This window comes from Sitophilus oryzae, unplaced genomic scaffold, assembly GCF_002938485.1.
Source record: "Sitophilus oryzae breed Bouriz unplaced genomic scaffold, Soryzae_2.0 scaffold_980_pilon_pilon, whole genome shotgun sequence".
In the NCBI taxonomy this organism is placed as follows: Eukaryota; Metazoa; Arthropoda; class Insecta; order Coleoptera; family Curculionidae; genus Sitophilus; species Sitophilus oryzae.
Genome location: NW_022147617.1, coordinates 4,799,656 through 4,824,809, shown reverse-complemented (window position 1 = coordinate 4,824,809; position 25,154 = coordinate 4,799,656). Strand labels below are relative to the sequence as shown.

Sequence of the window (25,154 nt, the reverse complement as noted above, 5' to 3'; positions counted from 1 at the left end):
CTTAATAATTTAAAATTAATTAAACAACTCAGAACATTACACTCAAGATAATGCTGTAACCAGCATCCCGTGATTAATGTATGATCCATATTTTGTTCAGAGTCAACCTGTCAACATTAATAAAGTTCTTAAAATACACTCTAGTGAACAAAAATCAAATATACGCATCCAGTAATAACAAATGAATAGTATGAACAGGATTCTTACTCAGCCCAATCTAACTATTACCTTGAGCGAGTATATAAACGCTCAACTTGTAGATTGTACTTTAGTTTATAATCATCTGCTGATGATGCTAACATGGTTAGCGAAACGCGCGTCCAGTGTAAAAGTAAAAGTGTTTTGGTGTATTGTGGTGATTTAGTGTTTTTATTTTGCTGTGTAACACCAAAGGTTCCAACCCTCAACTGTAATCTTCTATTATAGAAATTATGATGAGTTGGTTTCTGTGTAATTTAAGGAAGTTGCCGTCAACTTCCGGTATTTCGGGAGTGCCGCCATATTGAAAATATTTTTAATCGCTACAACTCGTTTGAAAACAAAAAATCTCCAATCTAGATATTGTCGTTCTCCAGAGACTTCTAATTCACGCTCGGCCTGTATACCGCATACCTACAAATATAGAAAATAATATCTAAAAAATGTTGTTTAGTTAAAAAATGACATAATAGAAGCGAGAGTAGATTCATTCCGTCTTTCTATCATCTGTAAATGAAAAGAAAACTTGACAAATCCCAAACGCAATGGCTGGAAAATCCTTTGTAATGCAATATGCAGGTTGGGTTTGCGTTTTGTCGGCAGACTGTCGTATATCATATGCATATTCGCCTAGTTTTCTTCCTTCTCTTTTCCGTACAATTTCCGCGAGTCGATCTCGTCGCATCAAAAATATGTAAGATCGTCATATGTACGTCAAGTCAACAGAACGCGCACTTCCTCGTACAAGCGCGTATTTCATTTTACTAAATAACGTTGTTGGTAAACAGAAATCTTTCTAAAAATAGTGACGTCGGAGGCAAGAAATAGATATATGAAAATGGATATTTTTCAAACAAAAAGAAATACGAGACGGTTATTTGCTTTGTTTATTTGATATATTTTACTTCATATTTAATAAATCTGAACAGATTAGGAGACATGCGTATCAGAAACTCTTAAATTATGTTAATGTTGTATCGCATCGTACAATTATTTCAGCTTTACTTTAAAGGTACTGTTAATAATTAAAGTAAATTCGTTCTTATTTATTCTAGTTCATTGAAACAAATTTATTAAAGAAAAACAAGAAAATAAAGTTACCAGTTTCCTCCGGTATACTTAAACAACACACTACTTCCGCAGTCTTATCTGGAAAAAACACATAGTGAAGAACGTAAGCAAACACATTTGAAAATAAAAGACTTTAAGCTGTACGCACACTGGTACGATCACGGCCGCGATCACGATCTCCACGCGGCCGCGACCAAAAGTTGCTGAAGAATACATATGAGCCGTTTCACATTAGCGCCATCGAGTTTTGGAGACGAAGCAGGCTGGCGGCGTTCTATTCTACGGTGGCGATCAGATTCAACTTGTCGAGTTTGATCGCGTGATCTACGACCCAACTGATAGGAATTTTCCTTTATTTTGTGTGTTTTTTCTTGTTGCAATTTAGAAGTGGAGTTAACAGAGCAGCTATTTAAGACTGTAAAAATACACAAAATTCTATATGATTTATCCGATCCAAGTTATAAAAATAATAGAATTAAAAATAAAAAGTTTGAGACAAAATTGGAGTTGCAATTGGATTGGATAGTACATTATGTATACATTTTCATTGTTTAAGTTTAAATATTGTAGGTAAATATTTAAGAAAGTTTTTTTTCGGTATACATCATTTACATTTTTAATTTGTACCTATGTATACCTACATGATGGCGCACTACATACAGGTACGGCGGTAAACGTCAACGCATTGGTGTGTGCTAGAATGATCGCTCATGTTATCGATGCCCTAATTGTGATCGTGATCGCACCAGTGTGCGTGTAGCTTTATATTGGTTAATAAGAAGATTTAAACTATCGCTAGAGAATCAACTTTGTTTATATAAAACCATAATAATACGTATCTGGAACGTATATAGTTTTGGAAATCATTGTCAAATTTTTGTAAATGAACATCAATATCATCGCTTAATGTACAGAGTGTCCCAAATTTGTGCTTTATCATTGGGATCTCGGAAGTTACAGGAGATAAGAGATCAGTTAAACCGAGGCAAAGTTGCTCAATAGGCTGTCTGATAATTTGAGCTTTCATCACCAACTTTATTTTTTAAAATCCGGCTCTGGTATTGTGCTTTTTTAAAATAGACTTTGTTGTTTCAGAACCAATGGGCAGAAGGCTTGACGTCCAAACTCCATATCAGCACTGTCCGTCTCTCCGATTCCGGAAAGTACTCTTGCGTACCAACCATGGCCATTCCAGCTGAAGTAAACTTACATATAATCAACGGTAAGATTTTTTCTCAAACATTTAATATACAGGGTGGCACACCTCATTCACCTCGGTTGATTATACGAAAACGGAAACATATAGAAATAAAATATTTTATGGGTATATGTGAGGAGGTAATGTGCGCAATTTAAAAGTATTTTGAAATGTACTGGGTGGGTCAAATTCGACGCTTTTAAATGGAAACACCCTTTGCTTTAGGAGATAGACGAAAACTAATATCGGTGTCTGGAGCTCAATTTTCATCAAAAACATGATGGTGAAAACCGCACATCAATATCTGTTACCGTTTCGGAGTTACGGGGTGTTTTTCAAAAATGTGCATTTTTAACAAATCGCTGTAACTTTTTTGCTATCGAAAATTTTATATTTCTATAAAAACATTTCCAAAGCACCTTTTTACCTAGAATTTAATGGTTTAAGTATAATTTTTTTAAAATTAATAATTTAAGAGTTATCAACAGAAAAATTGATTTTTATTTGGGACACCCTCTATATTTTTAATTAACTGAAAAGAATTTAAAATTACCTTCCAAAAATATAGCACACTTGATATTTTGTTATAATCCCCCTTCGAAATACAATTTTTAAAAAGTTCGCCACTTTTAACTAGTAGGCTATGGACTCTTTATTGATGATATGCCCTTAATGGAACTCGGAAACATATTTTTCCAGCAAGACGACGCACCGCCTCTGATCGCTGAAGTTATCAGCAAATTTTTGCATCCAATTTCAAGAATAATTGAATAGCCAACCAAAATTCCAGCCTTTGCCGTCGAGGCCGCCTGACTTAGTGCCCATGGATCTAACCCTATCGATATATTTGCGGAAAAATAAAGGTTCCTTATTCTTCCGTATAATCTAGACGAGAATTAGAAATACTTAGCAGTTATGAGAGGGTATCTTTCACCCCCACTGAGTTAATGAATTCCGCGAGAAATGTTCAAAAACTGCCCCGTCTGTCCATAACAGAAGACGGTCGATATGTCGAACACCTATAGGAAAATCTCATGTCTTGGTTTGCTATTTATTTTTCTTGTTATTAGATATAGTTTAAATGTGTTGATGTTGATTAAATATATTTTAAATAGTTATAAAATTCTGCATCTCTCATAGCAAATATTATTTTCGTTTTAATTAATGCTCGCAGCTAGATTTTTTGCATTACAGCCGTTGCCGTTCAAAGCTCACTCATTTAAAACGGCGAATTTTTATATACTCTATATCTCGAAGAGGAATCGAGCAAAATATCAAGTGTGTTATATTTTTGGAAAGGTAATTTTAAATTATTTTCAATAAATTAAAAATATACAGGGTGTCCCATATAAAAAATCAAATTTTCTGTTGATAATTCTTAAATTATTAATTTAAAAAAAATTATACTTAAACCATTAAATTCTACGTAAAAAGGTGCCTTGGAAATGTTTTTATAAAAATACAAAATTTTCCATAACAAAAAAGTTACAGCGATTTGTTAAAAGGGCATATTTTTGAAAAACACCCCGTAACTCCCAAAAGGTAACAGATATCGATATGCGGTTTTCACTATCATGTTTTTGACAAAAATTGAGCTCCAGACACTGATATTAGTTTTCGTCTATCTCCTATAGAAAAGGGTGTTTCCATTTAAAAGCGTCGAATTTGACCCACCCTGTACAGGGTGTTTCAGAACTAAGATCCATACCAAAGTTTTATTTTTTCTTATGGAACACCCTGTATGTTATTTCTTTTTTGGATTCTTGGGCCCAAAAAAAGGTATTTATTATAAGGGTTAAATATGTTTAAAATCTTTGGTTTTTGAGATATTTAAAGATATTTAAATTTGCATGCTGCAATAGAATAGATTATTAACACCCTGTATATTACTTTTCAGAATTAATTCTTGTGCTGAGTTTAAAGGTAGAGAAATAAACTTTACAGAAAATGTTATTCCTTCCTTAAATGTATACAGGAGTATCAAAAATTGCTGGTCTATTTTAAATATTTATTTTACAAAACTTCGTTATTTCAAATGCAACACTATGTATTTTTTTAAATAAGTCGAAGCAGATTTAAATGCTCTTTCAAACTATATCAGGGTTTCCTATACCTATCTGGCTCAGATTTTGAATAAAAAGCGATTTTTCAATAAAATTGCAATGAAGATGGCTAGTGTTGTCATGGCAAGTTTCTAGTGACAGTTAGTAGGTATTTTCAAAATTAAAATTAGTCTATGGACTTATTTAAATTTATACCAGTTTACTTTTATTTAATTTACCTACAATAGTTTAATAATTAATATTTATTAAATATGTGTTTATTATTCTATCTAGAAAAACGAAGAAGTAGTTCTTTGAATTGTTTTACGATGACTTGTAGATATATGGATTTTCTATAATAGAGCGGCAAATTCATTTTCTTCACTTCTAACGATAGGTTTCTGCCTAATAGGTTTTTTATAAACCACACTACCAGCTCTGCGAAATGGGACAAGAAGTTTTTCAAAGAAACGCTTATCAGGAAGATTCCTATTTGGGTATCTTTGAGCCCTTGAGGCTAAGAAGCAATTTTCCTCACAAAATAATATCACTAGTAACATATCTATTCGTTCCGCCATCGCCAGCAGATACTGCTTTATTTTTCTCGATAAAGTAATGAATAGTTACTTATTAAACTCTTGTAGGTAAATTTAAATAAATTGTTATAAATTATAAATAATAATGTCCATAAACTAATGTCGACTTTGAAAATAGTTACTAACTGTCACTAGAAAATTGCCATGGCGACACCAGCCATCTTGATTACAATTTTATTTAAAAATCGCTTTTTATTCAAAATCTGAGATAGATAGGTATAGGAAACTCTAATATAGTTTGAAAGAGCATTCGAATCTGCTTCGATTTATTTAAAAAAAATACAGGGTATTGCATTTGAAATAACGAAGTTTTTATATAAAATATATCCTTAAAATAGATCAGAAACTTTTGATAGCCCTGTATAAATTTAAGGAACCAATACTATTTTTCAGTAAAGTTTATTTCTCTACCTTTAAACTCAGCATAAGAATTAATTCTGAAAGGTAATGTACAGGGTGTTAATAGTCTATTCTATTGTAGCATGCAAATTTAAATACCTTTAAATATCTCAAAAACCAAAGATTTTAAACATATTTTTAACCCTTATAATAAATGCCTTTTTTTGGACCCAAGAATCCAAAAATGAAAGAAAATACAATTTATAATGGGTGTTCCATAAGAAAAAATATAACTTTGGTGTGGTCTTAGTTCTGAAACACCCTGTATATTTCAAAATAATTTTAAATTGTGCACATTGCCTCCCCACATATACCCACAAAATATTTTGTTCTACATCTTTCCGTTTTCGTATGATCAAACGAGGCGAATGAGGTGCGCCACCCTGTATAATAATTATAATGACTTGGCAATTGCACAGCACCATAATTATAACAGAATAATCTACCATCTCGATTACTAAGTAAATCTAAGTATTGTCCTTATTTGTTTTTAATTAGAATAGAATATCATGTCGTGCACTAACGAAACTAAACTATTTTTTTTCAATTGTCTGATTGTTTGACATTTAATGTTAAAGGAGGCTAGATAAAATCAAGAAAAATATACGTTTTAAAACTAAATCTTAAATAATTTAAAAACGATTTATTTTAGGTATAGGAACAAGTATAATCAAAAAGTAACGATTTGAAAAACCTTTTCAATAGTGAAATAAAAAAAGGGGGTATACAACTGAACAAAAAAATGATTTATGATAATTTTTTAATAGCTCAATTCCATGACAGCTACCGCCATTATTATATGACATTTGAACAATTTAATTTTTGAAATCGATAGTCACATGTCTTCTCTTTATGTCACAGTGACTGTGGTAATCACTAAATTTGACTTTTAGGCTATATTTATTGACAGATTTTTTTTTAGTCCAAAAATTTTAAATATTTTTTTCTCATAAACCGATAATGTTAGATATAGAGTCTTTCACATCATTATTCATAGAATTTTACAGAGAATTGTAGTATGTATTATATTAGTATGTAATAAAAAATGGGTCACCCACTTACAATACGAAAGTTGCTGTCAACTTCCGGTATTTCCGGAAGTGCCGCTATATTGAAAATATTTTTAATCGATAGATCTCGTTGTAAAACAATGATGTGCAAAAAATCCCCAATCTAGATATTGTGGTTCTTTAGAAACCTCTAATGCACGCTCAGCCTGGAACACCCTGTATACCGTTTCATAAAATTTCTATAAAATATTTGACACTTATTATAAAATAAACTTTATCAAAACAGTCTTTTTACTTCATTTCCTGGTTGATTTCTTAACGAATTTTAGCCAACCATTTTTGTGCCTTTTTCCGAAATAACTTGGCAAGTAACAAAGCCATTAGGGGCCAAATTAATGAACAATCGAATCATTAATTTGAGCCAAAAATCTGCTTCCTTTTGTTTAAGACGGCGGCGATACCCTATTTAGCGAATAAAAAATAAATTAGTAGAGGACTTGCTAAATGTGCAAAAAAAGGTTTTAAGGTTTCTAAAAATTATGTAAGAGGGCATTTTGATTAAAATTAATTAAAAATTGAAACCCTTTGTAAAAAACGGGAGTTTTTGATGTGATTAGAGAGGAAGTAACTTTAAAGGGGATGAAAGTACCTTATGTTAAGTTACTTTAACACGTAACAGACATCATTTTTTGGTTTCAGTCAAATAATAGAACTATAACTTCAGTAAAGTGATTGATCCTGGATACTCATTTGTACAGGGTTTCCCACTAATAGAACTGCGAAAAAAAATATTTATAACCAAAAAGGCTATGAGAAATTACTGGAAATTATTTTCAAGTTTGTAGAACGGCCGCTAGAAGGCGCAACTGCTATAAAAAAAAGAAAATGGGGTTTTTACACAAATTTTCCTAGATAAGGAGTACTATAAATAATAGCTTCATAATCTTCAGTAAATTTCGAATCTTTTTTGTTAGAACCATTTTTTCCTAGCTACCAAAATAAAGCGGTGGGGAAAGGTTAGATCGGTTTTTATTCAAATATTAATAACTCCGGACTAGATGAAAGGAATCCAACAAATGAGGGTTATTTTGAAAGAGCGTTTCTTACTCTATATTATACCATATAAACAACAATAATAAGTTTTTAAACGTAGACGCTAGGGGGCGCTGTCTTACAATTTAACAAACATTGCGCATTTTCTCAAGAAAAATAAATACGACAATATACGTAATTTTAGCTGATAGGAAAGAGTAGTAAAAGCTTAAAAAGTCAGCGAAAACCGCATCTTAATATCTTTTTTCAAACCAAAGTTATTAGCAAAATTATAATAAATACGAAAAAATAAGCCTATTACTTCATTACGCGCAATGATTGTTAAATTGTAAGACCTCGCCCCCTAGCCTCTACTTTAAAAGCTTATTATTGTTGTTTATATGGTATAATATAGAGTAAGAAACGCTCTTTTAAACGAGCTCCCGTTTGTTGGATTCGGTTCATCCAATCCGGAGTTATTAACATTTATATAAAAACAGTTCTAACCTTCCCCCACCACTTTATTTTAGCAGATAGGGGAAAATAATTCTAACAAAAAAAATCCAAAATTTACTGAAGATTGTGAAGCTATTAGTAGTTACAGTACACCTTATCTCCGCAAAATTTCGTAAAAATTCCATTTTCTTATTTTCCACAGCAGTTGCGCCCTCTAGCGGCCGTTCTACAGACAAAATAATTTCCAGCAATTTCTCGTGATCTTTTTAGTTATACGTATTTTTTCCGCAGCCCTAATACTTTTCGAGATACAGCCGAGAGCTATTCTTAGTGGGACACCCTGTACAAGTTACATAAGTACACTTTCTTATAATTCCCGAAATTGTGAAAGAAAATAAAGAACAGATGTTTTTTTATATTAATGCTACACTTGGCTATTTCTCAAGCCAATTATTGAAAAATGAGTTTCTATAATTGGCTACAGAAACAAGAAAATAAAATACAGATATTTATTTTGTCTTCGTTTTTGAAAAAGGAACATGAAATGGCCCTATTATATTTATTATGACCCTATTACATTTGGCCCTATTATATTTATTATTATTATTACAACAAATGTAACTACAGTTTGACAAATATAGGAAGAGACTTGGGGATAGCACCGGTCGCGCACACGATAAAGAGAGAACGCATTCGGCGGAAGAGAGATGCAGTTACGAAAAATCTGATTAAAGCAAATTTGTGGGCTGTCCACTGCGCATCGAGGGGCGTCTCTTATTTTATATTTCTCACGTCTCTAGCTATACTTGTTAAGTTGTACAAGCCATCATTAATACATAACTATTAGGGTGCACCAAGAAGAATTGTTTTTTTCTTTTTAGTTATCGTGAAAATATCGTTAACGATGATGAACAAAAAATTTTAGTTGCAGTGGCAAAATCACCAGGTCCCTGCATTGGCAAAATCACCTGGTCCCTGCAGTGGAAAAATCACCAAAGTTAAAAGAAAAAAAATATTATTTTTTTAATATTTATTTTTTTGTGCACCCTAATAACTATACCTGCCTCTAAAATATTGTCACAAAGACCTATTCCAAAATTTTACAAAATTATAAAAGAGAACAAACAAAACTTTGCTAAACAACCGCTTTCCAAAAACCCGAAACTTGCAAGTTTTTGTTTATTTAACAAGTTCGTAACGATTTCAAAAGCTTATGCTTTGGCCTAGTCAGTGACTTTGTGGATTCATTTATCAAATGTACAATAGAAAAAGGACCTTACATTTATCTCGAAAATGCTGTAAGACAAAAGGCTTCGGTGCGTCACGGAATGCCTTAACTCGACAATGACTGATAGATAATAGTTGAAAGCTGGTTAGTTTTGTTAAAAATAGTACCGTTGATTTTCGCTTCGTTTTAGTTTTTAAAATATACACTCACCGACACGAAAAAAGGGCACCTTAATCTTGTTTTATTATAAATGTTAATGATACAGTTTGAACAAGCTGTCAAGTAAATGCCTGATATAACATATACAGGGTGAGTTTCTTACGATGTTCTCTATGGGTATCTCGGAAACTACTGGAGATAGAGAGTCGGTTAAATGGGAAAAGAATTGCAGTTTTATTCATAAATATGCGCCTTTCAGATTTTTGAAAAAGTTCATGGCTTATATATTTCGGCTTATATTCATGGCTTATATATTTCGAAAAAAAAACAAATTTCGGCTATTTTAGAAATTGTCCCTAATTCCATTATAAGCTATTTTCTAAAATAACTTAAAGTGTATGCAGTGACTGCAGTGATATTATTTTTTTAAGTTTTAGTTTGTGTAATGTAAATTCTAAAAAACCGTTTAGTAATATATTCTGACTTTTTATAAATTATAAATCATGACAGAATAAGAATGCCATGCAATCTAAGTGAAATTAAGAAAGATAAGAACGGGCTATAACTAAATTTAACTTTTCTAATAAGTTGAAAACCGTTCTTTAAAAAAACATAACATTCACCGGTCAACGTATCCTCGAAAATATGTGGTCAAGAAAAGTTTAACCAATAATCTTGCACGCTTTTCTTCATTTGAAAAATTCATATTTAAAACTTTTGTTTATTTTTATTTACAAAGTTTGCATGTGGCAGCTTCACATTTATGAGAGCAAAGACGATTAAACTTGTTTCCATGGCTAACTAAGTGAAATTATTTAAAAATGATAAGAATTGGCTATAAAAATGGCGCTTTTTATAAAGTCGTGGCCAGCTACGGTTTCCATTTAAAAAAAAAAACATATGTTTGTGTCATATGTCAAAAATGACAGACAGAAAAAAAACAGAGAACAAAATCTCATTAAGAATGTGATTATATACAACTTTTATCTGAAAACTTTTTTGTCCAAAATAGCTTATAATGGATTTAGGGACAATTTTTAAAATAGCCGAAATTTGTTTTTTTTTTCGAAATATCTAGTAAGCCATGAACTTTTTCAAAAATCTGAAAGGCGCATATTTATGACCCAACAAAACTGCAATTCTTTCGCCATTAATTTTTAACCGACCCTCTATCTCCAGTAGTTTCCGAGATACCCATAGAGAACATCGTAGGAAACTCACCCTGTATTATGTACATTTTAATAGATATCATAGTATCATTGAATAGAAAGCCCAAAGAGACGAAGGCTTGTAAGTAGCGGATAAATTGGAAAAATATGTTATGAGTACCTTTTCATCTCCATAGTTGTGTACTTTTTTTCGGTGCACCATTTTTCATACTTAGAGTATGTATATTCATACTTCTGTTCCGATCTTGCTGGAAGCAATCCAGAAATAGCTCTGAATGCCTCTTCTTCAATGTCAGAGGGAATACTTTCCGAATCGCTCATTTTTTAAACTAGTGACATCAATATTATTTACTGTCATATTGGCATTGCCATGCTTGGTGTTATTTGAACAAAGGTATTCTTACAGTGCCATACTCTATATAGAGCGTCGGCTACCTCTCGCATGTGCTTGTGATGTGTGTCATCAGTGTTTCACAAGTACACGGGACCTACAGTTTATCACCGAATCCGAACGGCACTATTTGAGAGGCTGTACAAGGCAAATATACTCAAGGTGGTTTGCCATTGCCTTCCTTGAGGTGGCGGCTCGTTGGTCGCTTTATTTAGATAAATAAATATTTTTATTTAAATAAATAAAGCGACCGTACTGGCTGGGGATCGAACCCAGTACCTTCCGCTCCGCAGATCGACACACTAAAGCCTAGTTCTCATGGGGCGGAAAATCGCGTTGCGAGCGCGAGTTTTTTTAAAATTGTCCCGCTGCGGGAAAATTTCAACTTTTGGCGGATCCGCAAAAAGTTAAACTATTTTTAACTTTTTAGCGAGTTTTTATAGTCTATCTTTGTCTAATCATGTTCTTTCTTCGTTTAATTTTTAACCTAACTTCAAATTGGGAGGAAAGCTGTTTGTTGATATTGTTTGGTATTGTTGAAAATTGTTTTTGGTAGTTTGAATTTTGATTTTGGAGTTAGGATTGCTTGCTCAGACCTTTTTAAGAAAATATCTCTGACCCACATTCTCCTTTTTTTTATTCTATGTTTTTGTAAAGACTTTTTGTTTTATGCCATTCACAAATTAATATTAATCCAACTATGTACTGCCTCTCCATTGATAATAGTTATAATTGTTAGCAATATTAGTATCCATAATTACATACAATTTAAATTAATTAATATAATAATATACAAGTTACAAATATTTTTGTTTACTTAAAAAACAAAGTTCTGTACAAGGCAAATATACTAGAAGGTGGTTTGCCATTGCCTTCCTTGAGGTGGCGGCTCGTTGGTCGCTCTATTTAGATAAATAAATATTTTTATTTAAATAAATAAAGCGACCGTACTGGCTGCGGATCGAACAGTACCTTCCGCTCCGCAGATCGACACACTAACGCTGGAGCTACGGCCGGCCACAAGAAAGGTATTAATGTAATTGATTTTTAGGATAGGTATACAGACCGGACCACCGTAGTAGTAACATAGGCAGAACCGGACGAATTAGCGTATACCCGTCCGCCGGATAAAAAGCAGACGAAAAAATGCGATAAAATAGAAATAGGTAGTATATGTGATAAGAATGTTTCATAATTTGTATTTATTCGTGTTTTAATAGCCAAAACGAATACATAGATTCTCGCGACAGTTCTCGTGTAAAATTTATTTTTTAAGTAAAATAATGGATGTTTACGAAGTTTGTGAGAAAATTCAAATTGTAAAATGGTATTTCCAAAATAGGTCTTATCGGGATATACAAATAATTTTTCCACAAACTTTTGTGAACAGGGCAATTCTATCTTTACCTACTATATCAAGAGTTATTAATAATTTTGAAACACATGGGTGCGTGTCCCCACAAAAACACAAGAAGCCTGATGTGTTGATTAATGAAGAACAGGAGTTAAAGCAAGTGTTTAACCGTTTAATTAGTAGATATGGAACTATTTTATGGCCCGCTAGATTACCAGATCTTTCTCCCAATGATTTCTTTTTGTGGGGTTATGTAAAACCCAAAGTGTATGGTCATAATAGGGCTAATAATCTGGATGAGCTTCAAGTAAAAATACGAGAGGCTTTCCAAACTATTAGCCCTAATATGTTAGCCAATGTCAGACGGGGATTTTACGACCGCCTAGGCTTCTGTCTAGCACAAGGAGGTGGTCTTTTTCAACACTTGTTATAACTTTTTTTTATTTAGAGTAATATTTTATTTTTTTTTTGGGTTTAGAGAATTTATTTATTTTTAGTTTTGGCTTGTAAACACACTCAAATAATAAAGATTTAAGTATTTTTATTTTAAATGTTACCTTAAGTGAAGGTAAACGCTTAAAATGAAAATAATAAATACTCGGCACTCCTCGCGTCGTATTCCTAGTCTGTCACGACCGACCCGTCCAAGCACAACTGCAACTACGTACTGCTTGACTAGCCGACTAGCCGGCAGTGAATTTCGAGTACGAACGCAAATTGGGTAAACGTAAATTCGTCCGTCAACTTGCTATGTTACTAGTAGCCTGGTCTTCTCTGTATAGTTAAGTTAAGTTAGATAGTTAAGTACAATAATTTTTAAAATTCACTGTGTGTTTTTATAGTTAGACGGAGATAAAATATTGTACAATACACGTGAGTTAACTCCATTAAGATACTTGTGTGGTTACACAACTCGTGCTACGCACTCATTGTGCAACTTTCACACGCGTATCTTAATGTTGCTGTTAACTCACTTGTATCGTAAATGTCTACTAAAAACGTTACAATATACACATCAAATATAATTTTTATTGTTGTCGATCCAATAATATATACTGTGTTCTTTTTTTATAAATTGGATTAGGATCGAAAGAAATCAACAGAAGTCCTTTGTTTTAAATTTGTCGACGTTTCGCAAAATTTATTTGCATTAACAAAAAACTTAACAAGAAAACCGTTGTAAAATCTACTAACCAAAATGATAGAGAAGTTTATTGTAAAATACCTTATATCGACTGTCTGCCAGAACAAATTAAAAACACATTTAAGGGTCATACTACAAAAAAACAGGAAAAAATAAAAATTACAACAAGGAGTCATAACACCATAAAGAGACGGTTCTTTTCAAAAACAAAATCAAAGAATAAAAAGAACTGAAATCCGGCATAATATATAACATTCCTTGTACTCAATGTCCTAAAAGCTATGTTGGGCAGACCGGTAGATATTTAAAACAAAGATTGAATGAACATAAAAATGATCAAAGGAACTTTCTTTTGAAATCTAATCCTACCGCATTAGTAGAACACAAAATAGAGACAGGCCATAACTTCGATTTTGACAATACCACTATTTTACAAACACAATCTAATTATAAGAAAAGATTATTTGCAGAGATGATAGAAATCCAAAAAAACAAAAATTGCGTTAATAAAAGAACAGACGTAGAAAACCTGAGTACAGCATATTTTAATATTCTTTCAAAAATTAAATAATATAACTTCAAAATAATGGTTTAAATCCAAATAATATTTTTATATGTTTCTTTTTTCAACTGTTCTTTATCTCCAGGTAAAAATTATATTAGTATTTTATCAACTAGAATTAGTTGCTCTCTGTATACGGTCAACGTAGGTACATCTGCACTGCTTGTCTGTGAAAGGAAAAGATTTTCGTGATATTTCTCTATACATAATTGTGTTATATGTTTTTTTTTATGTAAGTGTGTTATGTGTTTTAAAAGGAAAAAAGGGATATATACCACTCCCCTCTATACCATCCGTGTATTAATGGATATGACTAAGAAAGTCCAGATTTAAATGTGAGTAACATATACATATATTTTATTTAATTGTTAACATTAGGGTAGTTTTACCAATTGTATATGTGTGGAATTCCACTGATATGTATTTTAAGTTGGTTAAATTTTTGAAAAAACTTTTATTTGATTGTAATTTTTGCTCTCTTAACTTTGTAGTGTCCTGAAGATGCAAATAAATTTTGCGAAACGTCGACAAATTTAAAACAAAGGACTTCTGTTGATTTCTTTCGATCCTAATCCAATTTATAAAAAAAGAACACATTATATACACATCAAAGCCCTTAAAAGTTTTTCATAGTTTGAAAATAAATAAAAACATCGTTTAATTCGTTGAATAAATTTCGTGATCCGTTACACATGACGTATGTTGAGCTAAAATTTATGGAACATCGCTGTCGGTAGTTGAAACCCAACATTTTTCGACATGCTGTTAACTTGCATAAAAGAAATAGAAATTTCAATGGAAAATATACAAATAAAAGCCAAGTTATTCTCTTTTTCCTTCCCGTTTGATTTTTAATATCGCGCTATAAGATTTATGGTTCTATGCGCCACTGAGCATTTCACGCATGACTTAAATGATGAAAGGTTCAGGTTATTGTTCTTTTTATTGCACACATTTTTAAGAGATCTATCTTTTTAAATTATTCTTACTTTGTTTAAAATATCGATAAGAAAAATTGTTAGTTTTGCATTTATACAGGTTCTTGAGTCTTAAATTAATGAAAGTTGAAAAGTGTTCATGATTTGTGGATAAAAGAAAATAGATTTTCCTTGCCATTTCTAAAATAAGTCTAAAATAACGGAATTATTTTATTTTAAAAATAAAAAAGATTTTTTGTTAAGATATTAAAAAAACCTCATTTGTCTTTCTGGGGTCGAAATATACAAACCCTAAAACTTGTTTCTTTGATTCTATTCTTTTTGAAGTGAAACTTCTTCTGTACTTTCGAACTATTCCGATGCAGAATTGCAATAAAAAGCATAAATGCTTCAGAACATCCGTCTTCAGAACAAATATCTTGAAGACAATTTCCAAAATAATGTTGTACATATTTAATAATTAACTTTTTTACCTATTTTATGTTTTATGGTTAGGAATATAGCCATTGCTTTTCTTTTAAATATATATACACTGAGTTGCAAAAAAACGCAACGAAGAAAATTTTGGTCAGATTTAAACTGTTATATTTTTGTTATTTTTAGCCTATTTTCATGAATTTTTTAGCAAGCTGTATATAATTATATCAACATTAATTTGTAAACTCAGTTTTTTAAGTTTAATATTTGGCATATTATACAGGGTTAATCGAGGGGTTGTTTTTTTACCCTAACTTTGATACACCCTGTGCAATAATTTCTTGTTCTGAAATATAATTTTAGGATCAGAACCATGTCTCCTGGGCATTTTGTTTTTTGGATAATGTCAATACATGCCTTGGTTAATTTTTAAGAGCGAAATGAACTTGCCACCAACAATTTCCAATTTTTTCAATTAAAATGTATTATTGATTTTTTTTCAATATGACAAGGCAGCTTTGGTGATTATTGCAAACTATATACCACTCTGAACTGCCCATCATGTTCGACGTTTATAAATTCTTGGCAGGAGAGTTAGAGGTCGCGAACCGTTACCAGCTTCAGTAAATGAACTTCGCTTGGTCCTTAAAGAAGAATGGGAAAACATAACGCAATATGATATATGCAGCCTCAATGACAGTATGAACGAACGTATACAGCCAGTTATAGCAGCCATAGGAAGCAATACAAAGTATTAGGGTATTTTTTACAATTTTTTTTCTCTTTGTATACTTCAGTATTACAGATGTTTTCATTAATATCGTTAGTTCTGTTATGGTTATTATTGATTATTAAAACCAGGACTGTATCGTAAGTCTTTAACGTTTTGTTTTTAAATTTAGTTTAGAGTATCCGATGCAGCGTAATATGACGTTGCGACAATAGTGGCCAAAACCATCTCGAATTTTTTAAAAATTACATCAAAACTAATGATAACTGCAAAAATTGCAAATTGGTCGTAATCAGTTCATTTCGCTCTTAAAAATTAACCAAAGCATGCATTGACGTGATCCAAAAAACAAAACGCTCAGGAGATATGGTTCTTACCGTAAAATTATATTTTAGGAAAATTTACACACGAAATTATTGCACAGGGTGTTTTAAAGTTAGGTTAAAAAATAACCCTTCGATTAACCCTGTATAATATGTAATTTACTAAAGTTTACAAAATACTGAGTTTACGAATTAAAGTTGATATAGTTATGTACAGTTTGCTAAAAAATTCATGCAAATAGGGCTAAAGATAACAAAAATATAACATTCTAAATTTGACCAAAAATTTCCCTGTTGCGTTTTTTTGCATCTGAGTGTATATACAGGGTGGTTCGAAGTGTATTTCGGAAACTTTGGCAGCATATTTTGCAGATAAAATTAAGTAAAAAGTTTGTATAAATGTATGTCCTAAAATACTTAGTTTCGAAGATACAGGGTGTAGAAGTTTCAGTTCTATTTTGATTTTTTCCAAAAAATTTCTGAAGTAATGTCAATATTTGGATGAAAATTGGTGTCTGGAAGTTTTTTGACATAAGAAATTTGATTTTGATGTCAATATGATTTCTATTTGTAGGGGGCGCCACCTACATGTGTTTTAACTGCTTTGGGGAGAATAAATTTTCGTCTGTACCTGTATAAAACTACTGAGTGAAAAAATATACATCTCCATGACTTTTTACGTAAAAAAATTCTCTTAAAAATTGCTACAAGCAACCGTACTTAATATATTTAGAGTGGAAATAGTCAATACATGTCATTATTGACAAAAAATAAACACGTTGAGTAGAGATAGATATTAGACGAGAAATAATAAATTTCGGAAATTTTTATTTTTTTTTAATTAATCATAAATTTATCTTTGAAAAAATGATGATAAAACAGTTTCTGTTGTACTTTTGGCACAAAAACATTTCAAATTTATGATTTCAGTCTAATAACTATTTATATATTCAACATGTTTAATTTATGTCAGTGATGACAGGTATTGATAATTTCGATTCCAAATATCTCGAGAACCATTACTCTTAGCGATTTTTACCAAGAGACCTTTTTAAAAAGCATCGAAAATGTATATTTTGTTACTCAGTAGTTTTATACAGGTACGAACGAAAAGTTATTACTCTTCAAACCAGTTAAAACATATGTAGGTGGCGCCCTCTACGAGTAGGAATCATATTGATATCAAAATCACATTTCTCATGTCAAAAACTCCCAGACACCAATTTTCATCCAAATATTGACATTACTTCTGAAATTATTTGGAAAAAATCGAAATAAAAATAAAACTTCTACGCCCTCTATCTCCGAAACTAAGCATTTTAAGACATACATTCATACGAACTTTTTTACTTATTTTAGTCTGCAGATTATGCTGTCTAAGTTTCCGGAATACAGTTTGGACCACCCTGTATATTATAATATTATAAAATGTTTTTTTCTTTTTATTAAAATATTAAAAAAAAATTGTTGCAGGACAAGGGGCTAAAAATTGTTGAACACGGGCTCGCAACTTCCTCGCTACATCACTGATTCACTGACTGCCAGTTCACACTTGATAACGGTCAGTGATACTTCTGACCGAAACGTTGTGTAAGCAAAATAAACAAAGACAATAGAAGTCCGAAATTCTGTTAGTTTCAAAACTAAACTGATAATGTTTCAATTGGTTAATTTAAAATAAAACAAATTTTCCTTTAAATAATTTAAAACAGAAATTTAATAGAAGTTGATTATTTCCAAACTGATTTAAATCAAAAACAATTGAGAAGAAAATGTCGAAGTAGCTTCAGGATAGAAATTAATCACTTAACTTCGAACTAAAAATCTATTATAATTACTGTAATACTGTAACGAATAAAATAATCTTGAAATTTCGACAAACAATTAAAGGATCATTAAGATTGTTATTTAGATCCGGCTGTTCTTGCTTTATTTGTTCGAAAATCTGCGAGAAAATTTATAGATTGATCGATACTTCATTTCATCCCGCAAATTTCCTCAATTAATAGTAAATTGAATTAAAGCGATAACAGCTACTTCTTTATCGGCAAAAAAGAAATGAATGGACCATCGACTATTTTTCTTAAACTAATGTTTCTTTTTTGTATTGTATTTCTTTAATTTATTGGTAAATAAGGAGAGAATTGATCGATTTAAGTAGGATAAATGGAAAAAATTGGTCAAATGCGAGTCGGACTCGCGCACGAAGTGTTCTGTACCATTCATTATCTATAAAACATTAGACACTATATTATTATAAACTTTTTTTCCGATTTCGCTGAAATTTTGAATGTGCGTATAAGTAATTTAAAAAAAATGAAGAAATACATTACTAAAAATTGTATTAATCAATAATAAATATGTAAAAAGTAAAAATAAATATGTAAAAATTAAAAATAAACGATTAAAAAGTCGCCTTGACTAGGATTCGAACCTGCCTTACTACGGCTCCAACGTCATAGCAGCGTAAAGTCCTAACGCTTTAACCATGCGGCCATCGAGAACTTGAAAGATTCTATGCAAAATTCTTACTTAAAAGATAATGTTTAGTGAAAGTACTTTTTTATTTATAAACATTTATTTAATTCTGTTTTTAGTATTTGTTCTTAGAGCGGCAACATAGATACATTATCTGTGAAAAATTCAACTGTCTAGCTATAACGGTTCATAAGATAGAGCTTGTGAAGATATACGGCCCATAAGATAAAGCTGTGACAGACGGACGGACCCGGACTGACGGACAGTGAAGTCTTAGTAATAGGGTTCCCGTTTTTACCCTTTGGGTACGGAACCCTAAAAAAGTCGGTTAAGAATATAAGGGACACGAGTTGGCTTTTATATTTTGCATATAAAAACATTGTAAGCGCCTGTTAACATACGGGGTGGTCCGAACCGGATTCCGGAAATTTTGCCAGCATATTCTGCAGATAAAGTTCGTATAAATGTATGTTTTAAAATTCTTAGTTTCGGAAATACAGGGTATACGAGCAACCGTACTCAAGATATTTAGAATGAAAATAGTCAATACATGTCATTATTGACAAAAAATAAACATGTTGAGTTACAGGATGAGTCTTAAATAAGTACCAATATTTTTAGGGTTAGTATATTAGAATTAGAATAAGTGGGAGGGGGGTTAATCTCTGCGACCTTAGAGATCTATTGTGTCCCCCTTTCTTGAGTTATAACTCATCATACAGTCCCAGGACTTCCTACGGAGACCCGTGTCCCGCACAGTCGAGGAGCTATGACCCAGGCCGGGTAGACGAAACGGTAGCTTGTGTCGCCTGTTGGGTTTAGAGGTAGGAGGTAGGCTCCCGACCCTTGGAGGATGTGGTAGCTTGTATGCCACTTGCGGAGGATGGTCTCACGCAAGTGTCAGCCACCTCTCCTGTAGTTCTCTTTGGGTTTGGCCCCTTAGAACTTTCATTGTTACTGTTCCCAGTGTCGCTAGGGGGTTTCCCCACAGCTTCACCGGTGATGTTTTTATTACTATTATTATCAGATCTCATAGTGTTCCTATGAGTCGCTAGGAACAGTCGGTCCACTTCTACAGAGCCCCGCATGTAGAAGTAAGGGTAAAATACAATGGGGTGCCCCCGGTGCCCCAAGGTTGAGGCTGTCCGTAGCCCCGCCCGGTATCGTTATATGTCTTGGTGCAATTCCCTGGCCACGACACTACAGTCAGGGACAAGACGATGAGTGAGATGCTTCTTAGACCAAGCCAAGTGCTAGAGGGGATTCCCCCAGCACCTGACCAGGAGCTTCCCCACCAACGACAAGGTCTTGCATCTCCTAGGGGAGGTTAGTATATTTCGACCCCAGAAAAAAAACGAATTTCGAAAACAAAGGAATTTTTTGAAAAAAGTTTTGATTTTTTTAATTTTATTTAAAAAACAAAATTTCTTGATAATATGGGGACTCGACGTGACGGTGACGGTACGTTATAGTGAGAATCGGGCTTAAGTCGTTGCGTCCAGACCGCGCTTTAAGCATGATTTTCATACATCCTTGGTATATCATCTACTGGAAGTTGGAGGAGTGGAATTGAAGTCAAATAGCATACAGATAAGTAAAAATGCATTAACGCTTTTAGGATCAAACGTATAGATAGGAAGATATGAATAGTATAAACACAATAATTAGTGATGGGAATACCGGTTCCACATGAGTCGCGTTACAGCAAAATACCGCCATTTTGTAATCGAGGTTCCAACTTCCTAAATGTCGCGGTCCTCGCTTATGTAGTATTTCTGGCATTGGTACCTACTTTTATTTTATACTACCTACCTAGTCCCACAAACCACTGTCAAAAAAAAATCTTTATTGGTGACCGGTTTCGGCAATTCCAGCCATTTTGTAATCGAGGTTCCAACTTCCTAAATGTCGCGGTCCTCGCTTATGTAGTATTTCTGGCATTGGTACCTACTTTTATTTTATACTACCTACCTAGTCCCACAAACCACTGTCAAAAAAAAAATCTTTATTGGTGACCGGTTTCGGCAATTCCAGCCATCATCATACCTTAAAAATAGATATAAACAATAAAACTTATATAAATGTATAAAAAAAATCAAATAAAATTTTCATTTTATTTTATTTGCTTTTACGTTTCATCTTTCAAACAACGCTATTTTATACCATGCTTAGTACATAACAAAAATCGCTATTTCAAAAGTAACGTAGCGACGGGAGCACCAACGCCAATATTAACCGACCCAGTCGCTACAGGCGAAAACGAAACCCTAAAAGCGCTCCAGCGACTGCTGGAACGAAGTAAGATCGAGCGTCGATAGCCAGTTACAGCAGTTACTTCTGTTCGCGACAGGGAACTAAAACTCTAGGAGTGCGACGGCTGGAGCGAAGTAGGTTGCCGCGCCGCCGAGGTCGAGCGTCGATGCCCTGTTACAGCAGTTACGCGACAGGGAACTACAACTCTGGGAGCGCGACGGCTGTAGCAAACACGTCGCCGTCGCCATCGAGATCGCCCGACACGCTACGTATAGTTCCAGTAACTATTGTAGGCGACCGACGAAATCGCGACGGCTGGAGCTAAACACGTCGCTATGCGGTTACTACGGTTCAAGCTAACTTCAAGAGCGATTATAAATCATTTATTTGCAAATTATAATAATTTATAATTTTGTCGTTATTATGATCGTCGTTCTTCAGTAACAGGTTCCCCATTCGTTGTGGAGCGCGACACGGCGTTACAAAAAAATACCGCTCCAAAATCGCGTTACTCAAATACCGACACTTCACTAACAATAATAGTACTTAAACAACTAATTATTTGGTTTTGACGATTATTAAATATTTATCTCAGCCAGAAAAAAATATTTCGAAGCTACAATCATGTTTGTTGGCAGTATTTTTCAATTTATATTTACATTTTTTAAATATTTTTGGTCTGCATAATTTGAGTAATTATGAGCGTCACATTCTTATACACAAATGAGAAATCTAGGAAAATTTGATATGCGTTACGACAAATCAAATCATTAATGCTATTAATGAGTCTGTACTTTCAATCTAATTAGTAAAATATCTGATTGTTTAAAGCTTCTAGAGATAAAGATCAAACAGAATTACATTATAAGGCCGATTACCCATAATAATGTTCTTTCTACTACCATTCATTCCATAATATAAATAATAAATTATACCACTAATAATAATTATTAATAAGTTTTGGTCTATCTAAAAATGAACAATACTAGTGTTTTAAGTTTAATGTACTTGTTCAATTTTATTACTTAAAAATATTCGTTAAAAATTCTTTTTCTAGTTTTGGATCAAAAAAACTAGGTGTATTAGTAAACCAATTTTTCAATAAAGTGCTTCAAAGATAAATATTATTTTTTCGAAGTAAATTTAATTTGTTTATTAATCTAAAAATATAGCAGGTGCGTCTCAAAAGAGGATCACCCCCTATAACTTTTTTATTTTTTCAGATAAAAAAGACGAGATTTGGTATGTTAGTATATGACATAAATTAGGATTGATTAACGTAGTCAATTGTTTTCGGTTGCCTCTTGTTTAACCGCAAATGACTACAACTTTTGATTTTTAAATGGCACCCTCGGTATATTTTTATTTTATTCGATAGAAAATGATACTCTGAAAAAAATGACATATCATATGTCAACTTTTGACTTTTTCGCTTAAAAAGAATATTATTTTTAATTTCAATCTATGCCATGGTCTTGTTAAAAACACTAATATTTAATCAAGGAGCAAAAATAGATTTGATCGCCTAATTATTTTCGTGTCTTGTCCTGGCTGGTGAAAAGATACCCATATCGTATTTTTAATCATATCTCAATTTAGTTTAATGGAACAAGTGAGGCTCATTAGTGTATTTCACACTTGGTATTTCTAGTCAAATTGTCGTTAAGGACCGTATGTTACAATTTCAAATAAACCATATTCGAAAATGTCAAAAATTGACATATGGTATGTCGTATTCAGAGTGTCATTTTATCAAATATTTCAGACAAATATTATACATATATACAATTTAAAATATATAATTTTATCAATTTAAAATTACATATTTTAAATTGATAACTTATTTATTTTTTACGACGATTGGAAGAGTATATGCCAATCAAAATCAATGAGTTTGTTTTTAGACAATTTTATTACGTGTAAAAAGCTACTGAAAAGTTGTAAAATGTAATGACACAGAGGTGTAGAGACATGAATGTGAATGTATTTGCATGCTTCATAGACTATCGTAAAGCGTTCGACTGTGTTAATCATCAGAAGATGATCAAAATTCTAAGAACAACCGGAGTTGACGAACAAGACCTACGTTTCATATCAGAACTTTATTGGCATCAAACGGCGGTAGTTGAAATTAAGCAGTCAACATCGGAAGATATACAAATCAGACGGGGTGTTCGGCAGGGTTGCGTCTTGTCTCCGCTCCTGTTTAACCTGTACTCGGAGACTATATTTAGAGAGGCATTGGATCGAATCCAGGGCGGAATCAAGTTCAATGGAATCCCAATAAACAATATCAGGTATGCCGATGATACGGTTATAATAGCCAACGATATACAAGAACTGCAAAGCATTATAGATTCCGTAGTCCACTATAGTGAGATGTTTGGACTGCATCTCAATGTCTCCAAGACCAAACTATTGGTCTTTTCTAAAACTCCAATAAATACACACCTGCGTGTCAAGGGACAAACAATCGAACAAGTGACCTCAATGAAGTATTTAGGAGCTAACATCAATAGTCAGTGCGACCCGAAAAGAGAAATATTTTCAAGAATTGAGCAAGCGAGAAAAATCTTCTTGAGAATGAAATCATTTTTTACAAGAAGAGACCTCAGTACGGATCTCAGAACTCGAATGGCCAGATGCTACGTCTTCTCTGTTTTACTCTATGGATGTGAGAGCTGGACACTGGATTCACAGACCGAGAAGAGAATAGAAGCCTTCGAAATGTATATATACAGACGGATGCTGCGAATCTCATGGGTACAAAGGATCACCAACAATGAAGTACTCCAGCGCATGCAGAAACAAAAAGAGATACTGAACACCATCAAGGAAAGAAAAATGCAATACCTGGGTCATGTGATGAGAGGTGGTAGATACGAAATACTGCGCCTCATAATAGAGGGCAAAGTGCAAGGGAAAAGATCAGTAGGAAGACGCCAGAACTCATGGCTAAAAGATTTGAGGAGATGGTTTGAACGCTCGTCTGCGGAAATCTTCCGGGCTGCAGTTTCCAGAGCCACAATTGCCATTTGGATCGCCAACCTTGGGCAGGAGAGGGCGTGATAAGAAGACGATCTGTCAAACGGCAATTTTTACAAAAAAAATATTTTGAGATTAAACTCAACACAAAAGTATTACTTTTATTTATATCTTTTTCCTGTTTTAAAATTCTTCAGAAGAAAAACAAAATGTTTTAACCCATACTTAATTTATATACTAGTTTATTGAAATTACATTAATGACAAAAACATAAATAAACTTAACGTAAATTTTAATTCTCTTTAAATTCTTTTATTGTACAACTGTGCCGCTTTCACTCGTTAGTCCAATCTTTAGCATGTCGTATTTACCACTTAAGAAAGTTACTCTAACCGAGAGCTCTTTGAACTTAAATTGTTTCTGATTACGCCAAACTTTCAACTATTTAGAGTTTTGAGCATTGTGTCTCGGAAATGAAAGTGCTCGAGGCGAGAATTACTTCTAGATTTATTTCTATTCTATCGGTAAATAGATTCCTTTCTCGTTTAGACACCACTTCAATTTTTATTTTCGCGGAAATGGGACGCAATGAAAAAAGATTTACTACTGGGAAAATAGATGAATACTAAAGCATATAATGAAAATACCTTAGCTCCTTTATATCCCGTTAGTTTTTATTTGGCAATCTAAACAAAAAAAAACTTACCCTAGAGACTAAATGGTGCAAGTACACACTCGCCGCGACGCAAAGTGCTTCGAACATATGGCTCTAGAAGACAAAAATGCAAAACTTCTCTTTTATTGTAGGCAATTTATTCAAACTAGGTTTATTTGACACAAATGATGAGTACTCTCATTGTACTAAATGATGATGTTCTTAGTCCCACGTTTATGAAAAAAAAATCTTATAAATAATAAAAATATGGGAGCTGTGTTCCATCTAAGGAAATAATAATTTATAGTATAAAAACGGTGTAAGTATTAAATAAATCCCTGTGATAAAAAAGAATTGGAATAACAT

The 25,154-nt window shown here is 32.7% G+C and overlaps 1 protein-coding gene across 1 annotated transcript in view; it reads left to right on the top strand.

Moving 5' to 3' along the window:
* Positions 1 to 22,032, top strand: part of LOC115891244 (zwei Ig domain protein zig-8-like) — a 265,508-nt gene extending 243,476 nt beyond the window's left edge. The window contains exons 7-8 of the mRNA XM_030911673.1: positions 2,365 to 2,491; positions 21,980 to 22,032. Coding sequence (XP_030767533.1) covers positions 2,365 to 2,491; positions 21,980 to 22,032 — 180 coding nt within the window. The remainder of the gene's footprint in view (positions 1 to 2,364; positions 2,492 to 21,979) is intronic.
* The last annotated feature ends 3,122 nt before the right edge of the window (positions 22,033 to 25,154 follow it).